The sequence below is a fragment of the Aplysia californica genome, unplaced genomic scaffold (genome assembly GCF_000002075.1).
Source record: "Aplysia californica isolate F4 #8 unplaced genomic scaffold, AplCal3.0 scaffold00767, whole genome shotgun sequence".
NCBI classification, from domain to species: domain Eukaryota; kingdom Metazoa; phylum Mollusca; class Gastropoda; order Aplysiida; family Aplysiidae; genus Aplysia; species Aplysia californica.
In genome coordinates, this window is record NW_004798037.1 from 53,406 (window position 1) to 66,321 (window position 12,916).

The following is a 12,916-nucleotide window of genomic DNA, read 5'->3' on the forward strand; positions in this document are numbered from 1 at the left end:
CACACACATACATCACGCACAAAAAAAAGAGCCTTAATTTCTTTTTCTTTTTGTATTGTTTAGTTTAAACCACATTTTATTTATACGGACAAACCCCTCCCCTCTCCCTTAATTAATAGTAGGCCTTCCATATATTTATATTTCATGTACGCTGCAGTTTAGAATCTCTCTAGTAGTATTAATATACTGTAATAGACTATGTACTATGTGCTATTCATTATAATTTTGAGCATTTTTAGTAAAATAATTTTAAAAATCTGACTTTATGCACGCATTGGTTACAATCATAACCTTCTCAATATAGTTTTTTTTTCTCGCGCATTTTGTTATACAAGTCTAGGCCTAATGTTTTGAATATGGACCAAAGCAGGTGAGGGTGGGGTCGATTTAGGCCTATTCTATTTGTTCAATGGGCAGACAATCGACCCAGAACTCGGGAAATCTCGCTGTCATGACGAGATTGTAATGTATTGTATTGTGTCAAGATGGCGACGTCTTGGAAGTTGGTTGCGTTGGCACTTGGACTATGCATTATGCATCGGAGTTTGGTGTCTGCAAACACTTATAAAGAAGGAGACAAGGTATTGTATTGAAAGATTTAATTATAATGCTCACAGTAATGAGTGCAGACCCTCTCCTGTCTGCAAGCGATACTCTAAATCGCAACAGATCTGATCTACTCTACCGTAGACTTACTTTAGTCCGCTCATTTTTTTCTCTCTATTTAGACTTAGAAATTCTAGATTTTCTAGATCTAGCCATGTAGATCTTGTTATAATTCTTTCTCTATGACATGTAGTTAGGCCTATACCAAACAAGTAGGGCCTACTTGAGCTTGCTTGCTAGATCTACTCTGTTTCTTGTCTCGACTCTAGAACTTTCATCTTTTTGTGGTTATTTGACAAGGTTTACAAGTGTTAAATTGTCTTGTCTCTGCAAGTTTCGTTACTCTATTTTGTTTTTGGGAAACCCCCTTTCCGTTTTCTTGCCAGGACCAAGATCAAGAATCAAGAGACATAAGACCTCAAATAAATTCTGCATTGTCGGTCATTAGGCTACACGCAATGAACAATGCAATCGAAATTTATTAAAGTAAGTGTCTGGGATGGTCATTCATGTGAGGAGGAGAAAATTGGCCGTCTTAGGCCTAGACAGATCTTAAATCTTTCTTTTTCTATGTGTTCCCCTGCTAAATCTCGGGGAGAGTTGACTGCTGGTTCTTCAACCTGAAGTAGAGCTGGATCGTGGTCGCCAAATCTGAGAGTGGCGATTCGCGGTTGTCTTCTTCGAAGAATTGCGAGCTCGCTAGCTCTCATGGAACACTAACTGTTTGGTGAAACTCTTGCCTGGGGCTCGTATTTCTGAAACAGAACAGTAGGCTATCATATCAACGCCACTTCGCGAGCGTTTGTTGTCCCGCAATCCTCTGCGCCCCCACCCTAGTTGCGATGCTCGCCGGCTCGATCCCTTCTGCCCATTGGTTGGAACCTGTCCATTTTGTTGCCCAGGAGTAGCATTAGTAAGGGTGCAGAAAGAGTCAGGAGCCCACAGGAGGGGGGGGGGGGGGGGAGGGGGAAGAAAGTGGAGATGAAAGCAGACCACAGAACAAAGTTAGAGAGCAGGAGGAAAGAAGGTTCAAAAGGAGACAACATGGAGTTTAGAAAGAAAATTTTCCATCACTGTCAGGTTTTGAATCTGGGACCTATTGAATGAGGCGAACATGATAACCTCAGGACCACAGAGTGATCTCTAAGCCCATTCTTGTCCTGAATAAAAAAGTTATGGAATGGTTCAGAATTCTATTAAATTATAATAAGTTAACATGATGTGTTTTTTGTTCCAGGTGCTTGTCTATGTAAACAAAGTGGGCCCCTACTTCAATCCACATGAGACATATCATTACTACCAGTTGCCAGTGTGCAGGCCGCAAAAGGTAAACATATTTTTTCACTTTGAATCAGTGTTGGCTTCTCGTTAGTACATTATAATGTGTTTTATGTCTTTGATACAATTTAAGGCACTTTTTTTGCTTGTAACATTATTCTGTTAATGTGTCCTTTTTTCTTCTTTCTTTTATTAAAAACTTTCTTTCTTTGAGTTCTTTTTCTTTCTTTACAATTTCTTTTTCTATCTTTGTGGAGAATAATCTTTAAAATTGCTTTGCTCTTATTTTCAGCCAGTGCTGTGCTAATGTTTAAAAGTTTCACTGTAATCTTTGCCTCTGGTCTTTGATTTTCATCTTTATTGTAATCGAGGAGGGCAAAGTGAGGACATTATAATGTTTATGTGTTTGTGAGTCATAATATATGAGGCACTGAGGTGAATTGAGGTGCTCGTCGAAATACTGAGATCTAAACAGGCATTTTTCCGTTCGTTTGGAAATTTTTAGTTGTTTTTTTTTCCGCTCAACATCCTGTATATCCATGATAATATTTAAAAATGCATAAATAACTGTGTGAATTTGCCTGAAAAACGTTGTTTTTTCAGATTTGTATTGCTTTTGGGAGGCCAACATTTTGTTCAGAGTGCAGCATGTTGATTTTCAGCAGCTTGATCGAGCAAAGTGATTGAATCATGTTTCTAATTTTTGTTTTTGATTGGCACCTTTTTTGTTGTATTTTTAGATTGAACATAAGAGTCTTACCCTTGGGGAGGTGCTGGATGGCGACAGAATGGCAGAGTCTTTGTATGACATTCAGTTCAGAGGTCAGTACATTTCTCCTGTCCCCAAGAATTTGTTCAAAGAGTGAAAAAGAAAAAAATTTCACTGAGTCTCATTTTATGAAATGCAAGGGTTATATTTTTGTGACGTAATAATAATTAACATTTTTTTACACCCTCCATCAACACAATTTAGGTCACTTTTATGTGGCATGCTTCTTCTACTTTGCCTGTTGAGACCTATATATAGCGCGACCTCAGTGCTTTCTTGTCCTATCTCCATATTTTTGTTAACAGTGAAAATGTGACTTCTTACTAAAGCTCACTATTTGTTATGAACTGTTTTCACTGTTTTTAAAAATGGAAATTACGACAAGAAAGCACTGAGGTCGCGATAGGCTGAGAAGTACACAAAATGACGTACAGACAGATAGCGATACTCAATAAAAATTTCCCCGCTCTAGTTTTGAAATCATGTCTTCTGCCTGGAAATGGAGAAGAGCATTAACTACGACTCCTTACATGTTGCATTTACACGAATGAGGGGGAAAACTTCATTTTCAAAATGGCATCAGTAATGGAATGACGAAAGTTCACAGACTACCTGATTGATAACAGTTTCTACCACTTTGACTATTATGTGGAATAGTATCTTTTCTATTTTCATAATGTCATAATTTGAACCGTATTAAACATTTAATGCAGGTGGTCATGGGGTTATGATCTGTCTGTTTTTCTTGCATTTTGCATTCGCCACATGCCTTAAATTTTTTCGATGTGCTTCATAAAATCTAATTAAAAATAAAGGAATGTTTAGTGAGGTTATATTATGTTGAATGCTTGAACTTCAGATTTTATCTGGGTATGTAGACTCAGGAGTATTAGTTTCAAGAGTTAGTTTCTTTTGTCAAAATGAACGTATCCTTGATTTTTTATTGTTTTTTGGCTTTTTTTCCCCTAACCTTTTTCCATCTCCAAAGCGTAAATGTGTTCCTGTTTGAAAGCATGTTCAACGTCAGAGAGTATTAAAAAAACACCTTGCATTTTTTATTTTGAAGGATATTCACTTGTTATTCATGTCTGAGTCAATCATTGGGTGGTTGACTGGTGCTGTGGTGTGGTTTGCTTCTTCTTCCCTATCAGACATCTATTTCTCCCCCCCCCCGTTCTTTCTTTTTTGTGTTTGTTATAATAATAATAGAATAATAATAATAGAATTTGTATAGCGCATATCCCCGCTCAACTGCAGGCTCTATGCGCTTTACACTATATTATTACCCCAGCAGACCACAGGACACTCCGAAACATTCTCAGCTTCCCGGGAAGCATACAGTGCAAGCAGCTGATTAAGCGCTCAAACACTAACATACTGACAAGATCTTTCGCTGTCTATAGCCGGGTACTCTCTTGTAACACCTCTAATCTTCGGCACTTATATATGACCTTGTTGTGTTGCAAGTACCGTAAAATGCTTACTAAAACAAATAAAATGAGTCAATCGGTCGTCTTATTTTTTTTACCTTTTTGCCAGCTGATCAGCCAACAAAGAAAGAGTTGTGCAAAGTGACGTACAGTGCCACAGATCTGGAACTGCTGCGGAGTGCCATAGAAGATTTGTATTATTTCGAATTTGTAATCGGTAAGTGGGGATTGCATCATCTCTCTGTTTTGCTTAGTTTGAGTTTGTCCTAATTAATTGTGTAAACTTGACAATAAATATGCGTCAGAATAACACTTAGTTACAGTCAGAATACTGAGTATGTATGTAGCGTAAGATTACTATTGTTTATATTAATTACTGTTCATTTATATTATGCATGTGACTGTAAGCCTGCGTGTGTGTGCATGTTTGTGTGTGTGCATGTTTGTGTGTGCGTGTGTGTGTGTATGTGTGTACATGGTGAAACACCAAACCAATGTGCCAGGATCTGGAGAATATAGATGTATCTTATCTTATCTTATCGTATCTAATTTTATCTTATGATTAATGGTGCTTGGAAGCAATAAAACAGCAGACAGTATTTACCAGGCAGTTGGTCACGGATATAATGACAATTAATGTCTTGTTAGTCTGTGTGTAAGAGCATTCTGGGTGGGTGGTTGGTGGGTGCTCTGGTGTGGTTTTCTTCTTCTTTCCTATCAAACATCTATCGTCCTTATCTCCCCTCCTTCTATTTTGTGCTTGTTACTCTCTTGTAACCCCTTTAATCCTCGGCACTGATATGACCTTATTGTGTTGCAAGTGCTGCAAAAACATTCTGGGAGCTTCAAGGCTGTTTTGAACGCGGTCACTTTCTGGGCCCTGACGGATGGGGTCACAGCAGCCTGCCTCCTAAATAACCTGCGAAATGTAGTAGTAGAAATTGTGCGAGATAGCCACCCATTGGCGAGAAAAAAAAGTAGTTGTCTTAGAAAGGTGGAGTGGGTGGTTGGCCGATGCTCTGGTGTGGTTTGCCCTCCTGATCTCTCCTCCTTTTTTATGTTTGTTACTCTCTTGTGACACCTCTAATCTTCGGCACTTATTTGACCTTATTGTGCTGCAAGTACCGTAATACTCTTACTAAAACAAGAGCTTAAAAAAAAAAGACAGGTGGATGTCTTTGGCATTGTCATAATATAGAAAAATTTGTGTGTCTGTGTGGGGGAGGGGGGATTTAGGTCATTTGAACAGGTAACCTGTGTGTGTTTAAGTAGGTTTGATTGTGGTATCGCTGAGAGCATTATAATAAAACATCTATAATTATTACATTTTCACATTTCTCTGCGCCGCCCTCCTGTATTTCAGACGACATCCCGATCCGCGGGTTCATCGGTCACCTGGAAGAAGGCGGCTTTCTGCCTCACAGCCACAAGATCTATCTCTGGGCCCACCTGCACTTCAACATTGAGTACAACGGGGATCACGTGAGTGTCTCAGGAGAGAGTAAAATAAAAGTTGTTCCCGCATCCGATCCGTACATTGGGAATTGTCTTGTTAGTGAGACAACTTCCTGGGCCTTCGACATATTGTGGTAGGGTGGCCAGTTCCTTTCCACGCCGCCTTTACTTCCCCAACTCGAAGTCGGGTACCCATTACTGCTGGGTGGGCAGGAGGGGGGCGGAAAAATTCTGTGTCCGAACCGAGGCTCGAACCCAGACTTTCTGCTTCGGACACGAGCACACTAACTGCTCCGCCACCGCACCCTGGTAGAGAGGTTTAGTTAATATTTTTACGGTCACTTGGCGCAATAATGCAACAGTGAAAGTTATAATAATAATAATAATAATAATAATTGCATTTATATAGCGCATATCCATGCTCAAGAACATGCTCTATGAGCTTTACAACTATTATTACCCCAGCAGACCCTCTGAGAACAGTCAGAAACATTCTTGGCTTCCGCGGAAGCATACAGTGCAAGCTGTGGATTTCACGCTCTCAAACACTATCAAACTCACCCGATTGTTCACTGTCTATAGCCGGGTACCCATTTCCACCTGGGTGAAGTGAGGAAAATTTGTGCAAAGTGCCTTTCCGAAGGACACAGCGTTGGGCCCTTGACGGGATTCGAACCCACGACCTTACGGTTGCAAGACTGAGAGCCTAACCTTAAGGCCACTGACGCCACAATCCATTCCGGTCACCTGGCGCAGTTCTGTGCTAGCCCCGAGAAGTCCGTTCAGTCACTCTCCTTTACTGGGTGACCAGATGGGGTATTTTGTAGTGCTGGCTGTGTGACTGCAAAGTGTTAACTTCAGAGGGGTCAAAGGATGTGAACCCAGTGGGAGTAGGGTTGACCACAACAGCTAGGACTCGTAGTGTGGTCGCTGTCATAACACAGTTACTTTCGAGGGGGATGGGGGGAAGGGGGGGGGGGAAACTTGAGGAAGTAGCAGTTACCTTTGTCAACCTTATGACTTGAGAAAGTGTTAAAATATCTCATGATTATCATTGGGTTTTAAGTTCACGAAACCAAACCCTGCTATGTGGAGGATACGAAATGGCAAAGAGGTATTTTTACTGGTCCAATAACTTGATACTTAAAAAAAAAGATTTATCAGTTTTATTAATGTTCTTTTCTTTGAAGAAAAAGTGGCATTGTTAGGAATGGTGCCCGGGTTGGCCCTACTAGGCAGGGTGGCAGCAGCGTGCTTTCTGAATTATCTATGTTGAGCTGATGGGGGGGGGGGGGCGTACAAAGGTTGACAATCTGTCTTATTTCATTTAAGTGCATAGAGCTTGTTGTTGAGCGGGGATATGCGCTATACAAATGCTATTTATTATTTATTTATTTTTTATTTTTTCAGATCATCTATGCTAATGTGACCACAAAAGAACAGCTGCCGATATCGCTGGACGGGGCTTCTACCCCTATGGAGTTGGCCTTCACGTACAGTGTCAAATGGGTGTCCACCGAGTAAGGCTCGTTCTTCTTTCACTAACTGTTCCTGTAACCTTTTGAGCCCCAGATCCTAATGCTATTAACCCTTATCTGTACGCCCTGGGGTCATTTTGTACCCCCGGTGTTGTATTCTTCACATTTTAGAATACTTCTAGTACGAACATCTCTTTGAAACTTTCAGTATTTCTCAAGAAATCATTTTGACAGACTGCTATGCAAAGCGTACGGATCGGATTAATAAGTAGGTTTCACCTTCGGAAAGTGGTGGCAGGGAGTTCCTCACGTCGTGTGGATACAATAGTGAAACACGACTAATGGATAGGGTTAATTTTACTGAAATCCTGGCCTCCAGAGGTTCCGGGTTTAGGGAGAGAGCACTTCTTTGTTGAAAAAAAAAAACCCTTGGCAAATGAGCACAAAATGTGATCAAAACATGTTTGAAACTATTTAAGCCCCGGATCCGTAATCTTAATTTAATCCAAATCCCGGCCTCCTGAACTTCTGAGTTCAGGGAAAGAATGCTCATCATTAAAAAACTCAGTTAAATATCAGCACAGAATGTGATAAAAACATGTGTGAAAAGGTGCTGCTGACATGTTGGTACATTAGTATGTTGACAGAAACTAATTTTCTGATAGACAGAAAATTACTAACTCGGTCCGACGTTGTGTCCTTGGGAAAGACACTTTACCCGAATTTCCCATTTGGCTCGGTCCTTTCGGAGACGGATGTTAAACTAGGAGGCCTCACCTCTTAAATAACCTAATAGTGTTGCTAGGGGCGTTAAACCCATACCATTTCACCATTTTCAGAAAATTACTGCCCTTTTTCTGCCTAATAAATCTGTGCTCTCTTTCTTTTTTCCCAGCCCTAAATGACCATTATTGTGTCGATCTCCTTCTCTTTACTCAAACAAACGAACAAACAAACACATGTTTCGAAGTGGATATAGGTGGCTGGCGGGTGCACTAGTGTGGTTTGCTCCTTCTTTTCTATCAAACTACTATCGTCCGTATCTCTCCTTTTTTGTGTGTGTTTGTTACTCTCTTGTTCTTGTACCGCCTGTCATCTTCGGCACTTATATGACTGATCTAATTGTGTTGTAAGTGCTGTAAAATACTTACTAAAACATCATAGTGAATTTTTTTTATTATGCTTGTTATGTGATTTGACATTTTTTATTTTTTTGTTTCAGTTTGAAATATGAGAACAGAGGCCTTCGGCTGAGGGATAATGCATTTTTCCCCAAGAATTTGGAGGTAATTAAACTATTTCCCGAACAATAATGATGCTTTGCCTGTCTTCTAGGATTGCACTATTTTTGTTATGTGGCTCTTGTGGTTCTAAAAAAGCTCGTTTTACAAAAATACTCGTGTGGGCGATTGGCAGGTGCTCTGGTGTGGCTTGCTCCTTCTTTCCAATCAACCATCTATCGTCGGTATATTTCTCCTCCTTGTTTTCTTTATATATTACTCTTTAGTAATTCTTTTAATCTTCTGCACTTATGTTTCCTATTTACTTCAACGTAAAGCAAAGATTTGGCCTGAGAATTGTCTGTGGTTTGCTCCTTCTTTCTTATCAAACATCTATCGTCTTTATCTCCCTTCCTTCTTTTTTGTGTTTGCTACTCCTTTATAACGCCTCTAATCTTCTGGCGCTCATATGACCTTATTGTGTTGCAAGTGCCGTAAAATACCTACTAAAACTAACATGTTGAGATAGGTCATTATTTCCCCTTTATTTTCATATATATGATACATGTGGCTAATATTTCTATTTCTCTCTCTCTCTCCCTCCCCAGATCCACTGGCTGTCAATCATCAACTCGCTGGTCCTCGTCTTCCTCCTCATCGGCTTTGTCGTCATCATCATGGTGGGTGACTGGACTTTTTTCCTGTTTTGTTCTGTCCGTCTTTGTTGTCTCATTATAGTTTAGATACACATAAGATAAGATAAGATACATCTTTATTGTCCAGATCCTGGCACATTGGTTTTGGTGTTTCACCTCGTGTACACACACACACACACTAACACACACACACACACGCACACACACACACACACACACACGCGTGCACACACACACTCACACACACACACACAAACACACGTACACAGAAATCAGCAACCGACCATGTTGGATGTTTATGACACTGCTGAATCTTAACTTTAATTGTTCATCCTGAAGAGAACCAAATTAATGAATTCAAACAAGGAGACGTAACTACGGCAGTTAATGATAGTGAATCAAACACAGTTATTGCTCATTTAACATATATTACAGGGATATATTACCCTGTCTTTGTTGTCTTCAACAACAGTTTGGTGAATGAAGGTTCAGACTTCGCATTTTTAAAGGCACACATCTTATTTGTGACGCAGTGTGGTGAAATCAGGCGCTTGTAAAAATAATGCAATCGAAGAAATAGGCATTTTTCTGCATGTTTGGCAATTATCGTTTTTGTCCTTGTTGTATGATTGTATGTAGCAACTTGATGATATAAACTACTTGTAGTGAATAAGGTTCTCAGTAGCCTTTTGGTCATACATATTTACCGGCTATTTCATTTTCCCCTCAGACTCGTGTGCTCAAGAGTGACTTTGCCCGCTACAACATCGAAGACGAGGAGGATGCGGATGACCTAGATTCAGATGACAATGGCTGGAAAATTATCCGCACTGATGTCTTCAGATATCCGCCCAATAAAAATCTGTTCTGTGCAATCCTAGGTGAGCTGGATTATCTTTTCTGTTGATGGTTGTGTTGTTGTCATAGATGGTTCTAAGTTTTTATTGATGTTCCTTGTGTTTTTGTTTGTGGGGATATTTATATGAGCGAGATGAATCATCATTTCCACTTTTTGTCATGAACTAAGTCAATGGCTGTTTTAGTAAACACATGATATGGTCCCTTTTAAGGACAAGCGGGCTAACCCAGATTTCGGGGCATTCCAAAAATCTTGATCTACACCGAAAGTGGTCATTGCCCTACCTATAGGAGAAGTTTGGTTTCATTAGTGTGTATATTTGTTTGGTTATAGAGAAAACTCTCCTTGTCTTTTAAAGAAACTGAACAAGGGGCCAGAACTTTACCTTCGGTTTTCTCAAAACAGCATTTTTTGGGATAGCCCCCTTGTACTTAACAATGACCAAATAGTTTCTTGGAAATTTTTCAGCGTGCATGATAAAATCTCAAATTCAAATAATGAAGTACCTGCAAAAGTTATCCCAAAGTATTTCTGTGCTATTTCTAATGCGGGCTGACTTCTTGTCTTTTATTGTTTCATTGACAACCTGCAGTTCAACCCTGACAATAGTTCGTGAATCAAAGAAAAAAAGTTGACCTATTTCTTCCCAGGTCACAGTTGGGGCATAACACCTACGTAGGTGGTTGGTGGGTGCTCTGGTGTGGTTTGCTCCTTCTTTACTATCAAACATTTATCGTCCTCATCTCTCCTTCTTCTCTTATTTGTACGTTGCTCTCTAATATCACGTCTTATCGTTGGCACTTATGTTATGACCTTATTGTGTTGCAAGTGCTGTAATTAAAACTGTTACTAAAACTAAAACCAATTAACACCAAAGATATGTTATTCTTTTTGTGTGGGAGGTTGGCGGGTTCTCTGTGTGGTTTGCTCCTTCTTTCCTGTAGTCCTGATCTCTCCTACTTCTTTTCTGTGTTTGTTACTCTCTTGTAACGCCTCTAATCTTCGGCACTTATATGACGTTATTATTGTGTTGCAAGTGCCGTAAAATTATTACTTTTTAAAAAAATTAAAAATTTGTTTTCTTTTTGTTTCCAATGTAAAGGTGTGGGAAGTCAGTTCCTGGCACTGGCCACGGGCATTTTGCTGATGGCGATGGCCGGCATGTTCAACGTCCACCGTCACGGGGCTATCAACGCCGCTGCTGTGGTTCTCTACGCCTTCACCTCCAGTAAGTTCCTGTGTAGCTTTCTCTCTTGCCCCCCACCAGGGCAGTGCTACTGACTGAAGTTGTCTTAGGCCATTCCCAAAGGGGGGGATATTAACATGTTCCTATGCACAGTAGAATTGTAAATGGGCTGATTCATCAATGTCATGCTCATACTGTGCTGGAACAACATAGTGGGAACTGCTGCTTTTCCTTTCCTCATCTTTACTATCGTCATTTTCCTCTACTTCTCTTGTGTTTGTCACTCTCTTGTGAACTGCTATTTTCGGGGTGCCTTGATAGCCGAAGCAGACTTTGTGCTGTTGAGGCTAGAGAGGTGAGCAGAGTAAGCCTGATTCCCTATTTGGACTTCTCTGTTGACATCCACCCCTTGGCGCTCACATGACCTTATGCAGTGAGCGCCGTAAAACCTTACTAAAACTAAACTGAGGCATGTCTGTAGTAGTAGTAGTCGTCTGCTGTTTATTGTGATGAATGTGCATCTTATGAAACCGTTAAACACTAGACTAGGAAGCTCAAATGTGGCACCCTATCTGTTTTTGATGGTGTTTCAGACTTGTGGTCGTTGGTGCCTGCTCCAGGCCAGAGACCTTCCTGAAGGAGGAGGAATTAGATTTATAATATCTAGGTCAGTTATTTAGTCATATGTATGACGTTAACTTCTGCTTAGTGCAATGTCTACAATATGGCAATATGGATATGGACGCTCATCTGGTGTTAACAGCTTATTTCATATTTTAAAAAAAGAAACACTCGACATTCGGGTAAGAACTAAGATCGGTTGCGCACTCTACGGATCCACAAAAAGCTCTGCGCGATCAACCGATCTAGTACAGAATGTGCAACAATTGATGGATTACTGTACGTTCCATGGAACCGCAAAATGCGCTGTGCGATCCACCGATCGCGTAAATAGACAGAATGCGCCTAACATCGTCATCATCATGTTTTTAGATGGCATGGTGTTTTTTGTTGTTGTTTTTTGTGTGAACTTTTAAAATGTTCCTAAACAATGCACCGCTGTATTTAGAAATGAACTGAAGTTTAAATTCTTTCCTTCTTTTTTTTTTTTTTAAACAACGCAGGTATCAGTGGCTATGTGGCTGCCAACATGTTCAAGAAAATGGGCGGCGATGGCTGGGTGTGGAACATCAACCTCACGTCTGCTCTCTTTGCTGGTAGGTCGGGGGGTTTGTTCAAGATTAATAAAAAAAAAAAAATGATTATTACTCTCTTGCAACACTTCAAATGTTTGGCGCTTGCATGACCTGATTGTGTTACTTTCCTGTGACACTTCTAATACTGTATTATAATTGTCGGCACTTATGGCCTAATTGTGTTGCAAGTGCTGTATAACTCGTATATACTAAAACAAAAAAAATATGATGTAATTGTGTTGCCAGTGCCGTAAAACACTTTCTAGAGCCACAAATGCTTATATGCTAAAACAAAAAAATATGATGTAATTGTGTTGCAAGTGGTGTAAAAACTCTTAATATCTTAATAAAACAACAAACTTTTATATACTTTAACCAAAAAATATGATGTAATTGTGTTGCAAGTGCTGTAAAACTCCTGATAAAACAACAAACTTTTATATACTAAAACAAAAAAATGTGATGTAATTGTGTTGTAAGTGCTGTAAAACTCTCAATAAAAAACAAACTTTTATATACTTTAACCAAAAAATATGATGTAATTGTGTTGCTAGTGTGTGTAATGGTGTTACATGTGCTGTAAAACTTTTACTAAAAAATCAAGAAAAGACTGATCTCTGTGTGTGTCCCCAGCTCCGTTCTTCATGGTATGGGCTGTGATCAACTCAGTGGCGTGGGGCTACGGCACAACACGCGCTCTGCCCTGGACAACTGTGGTGCTGCTGATGGCTCTATGGGTCTTTGGTGAGGGCTGTGTGTTTGGTGTTTGTGTGTGTGTGTGGG

The 12,916-nt window shown here is 40.0% G+C and overlaps 1 protein-coding gene across 1 annotated transcript in view; it reads left to right on the forward strand.

Moving 5' to 3' along the window:
• The first annotated feature begins 466 nt into the window (after positions 1–466).
• Positions 467–12,916, forward strand: part of LOC101845884 (transmembrane 9 superfamily member 1) — a 15,870-nt gene continuing 3,420 nt past the window's right edge. Inside the window, exons 1-12 of the mRNA XM_005109326.3 lie at positions 467–581; positions 1,844–1,933; positions 2,625–2,706; positions 4,193–4,300; positions 5,447–5,565; positions 6,949–7,058; positions 8,239–8,302; positions 8,845–8,916; positions 9,623–9,773; positions 10,854–10,979; positions 12,062–12,154; positions 12,767–12,877. Of these exons, the coding sequence (XP_005109383.3) occupies positions 486–581; positions 1,844–1,933; positions 2,625–2,706; positions 4,193–4,300; positions 5,447–5,565; positions 6,949–7,058; positions 8,239–8,302; positions 8,845–8,916; positions 9,623–9,773; positions 10,854–10,979; positions 12,062–12,154; positions 12,767–12,877 (1,222 nt within the window). The 5' untranslated portion in view covers positions 467–485. The remainder of the gene's footprint in view (positions 582–1,843; positions 1,934–2,624; positions 2,707–4,192; positions 4,301–5,446; positions 5,566–6,948; positions 7,059–8,238; positions 8,303–8,844; positions 8,917–9,622; positions 9,774–10,853; positions 10,980–12,061; positions 12,155–12,766; positions 12,878–12,916) is intronic.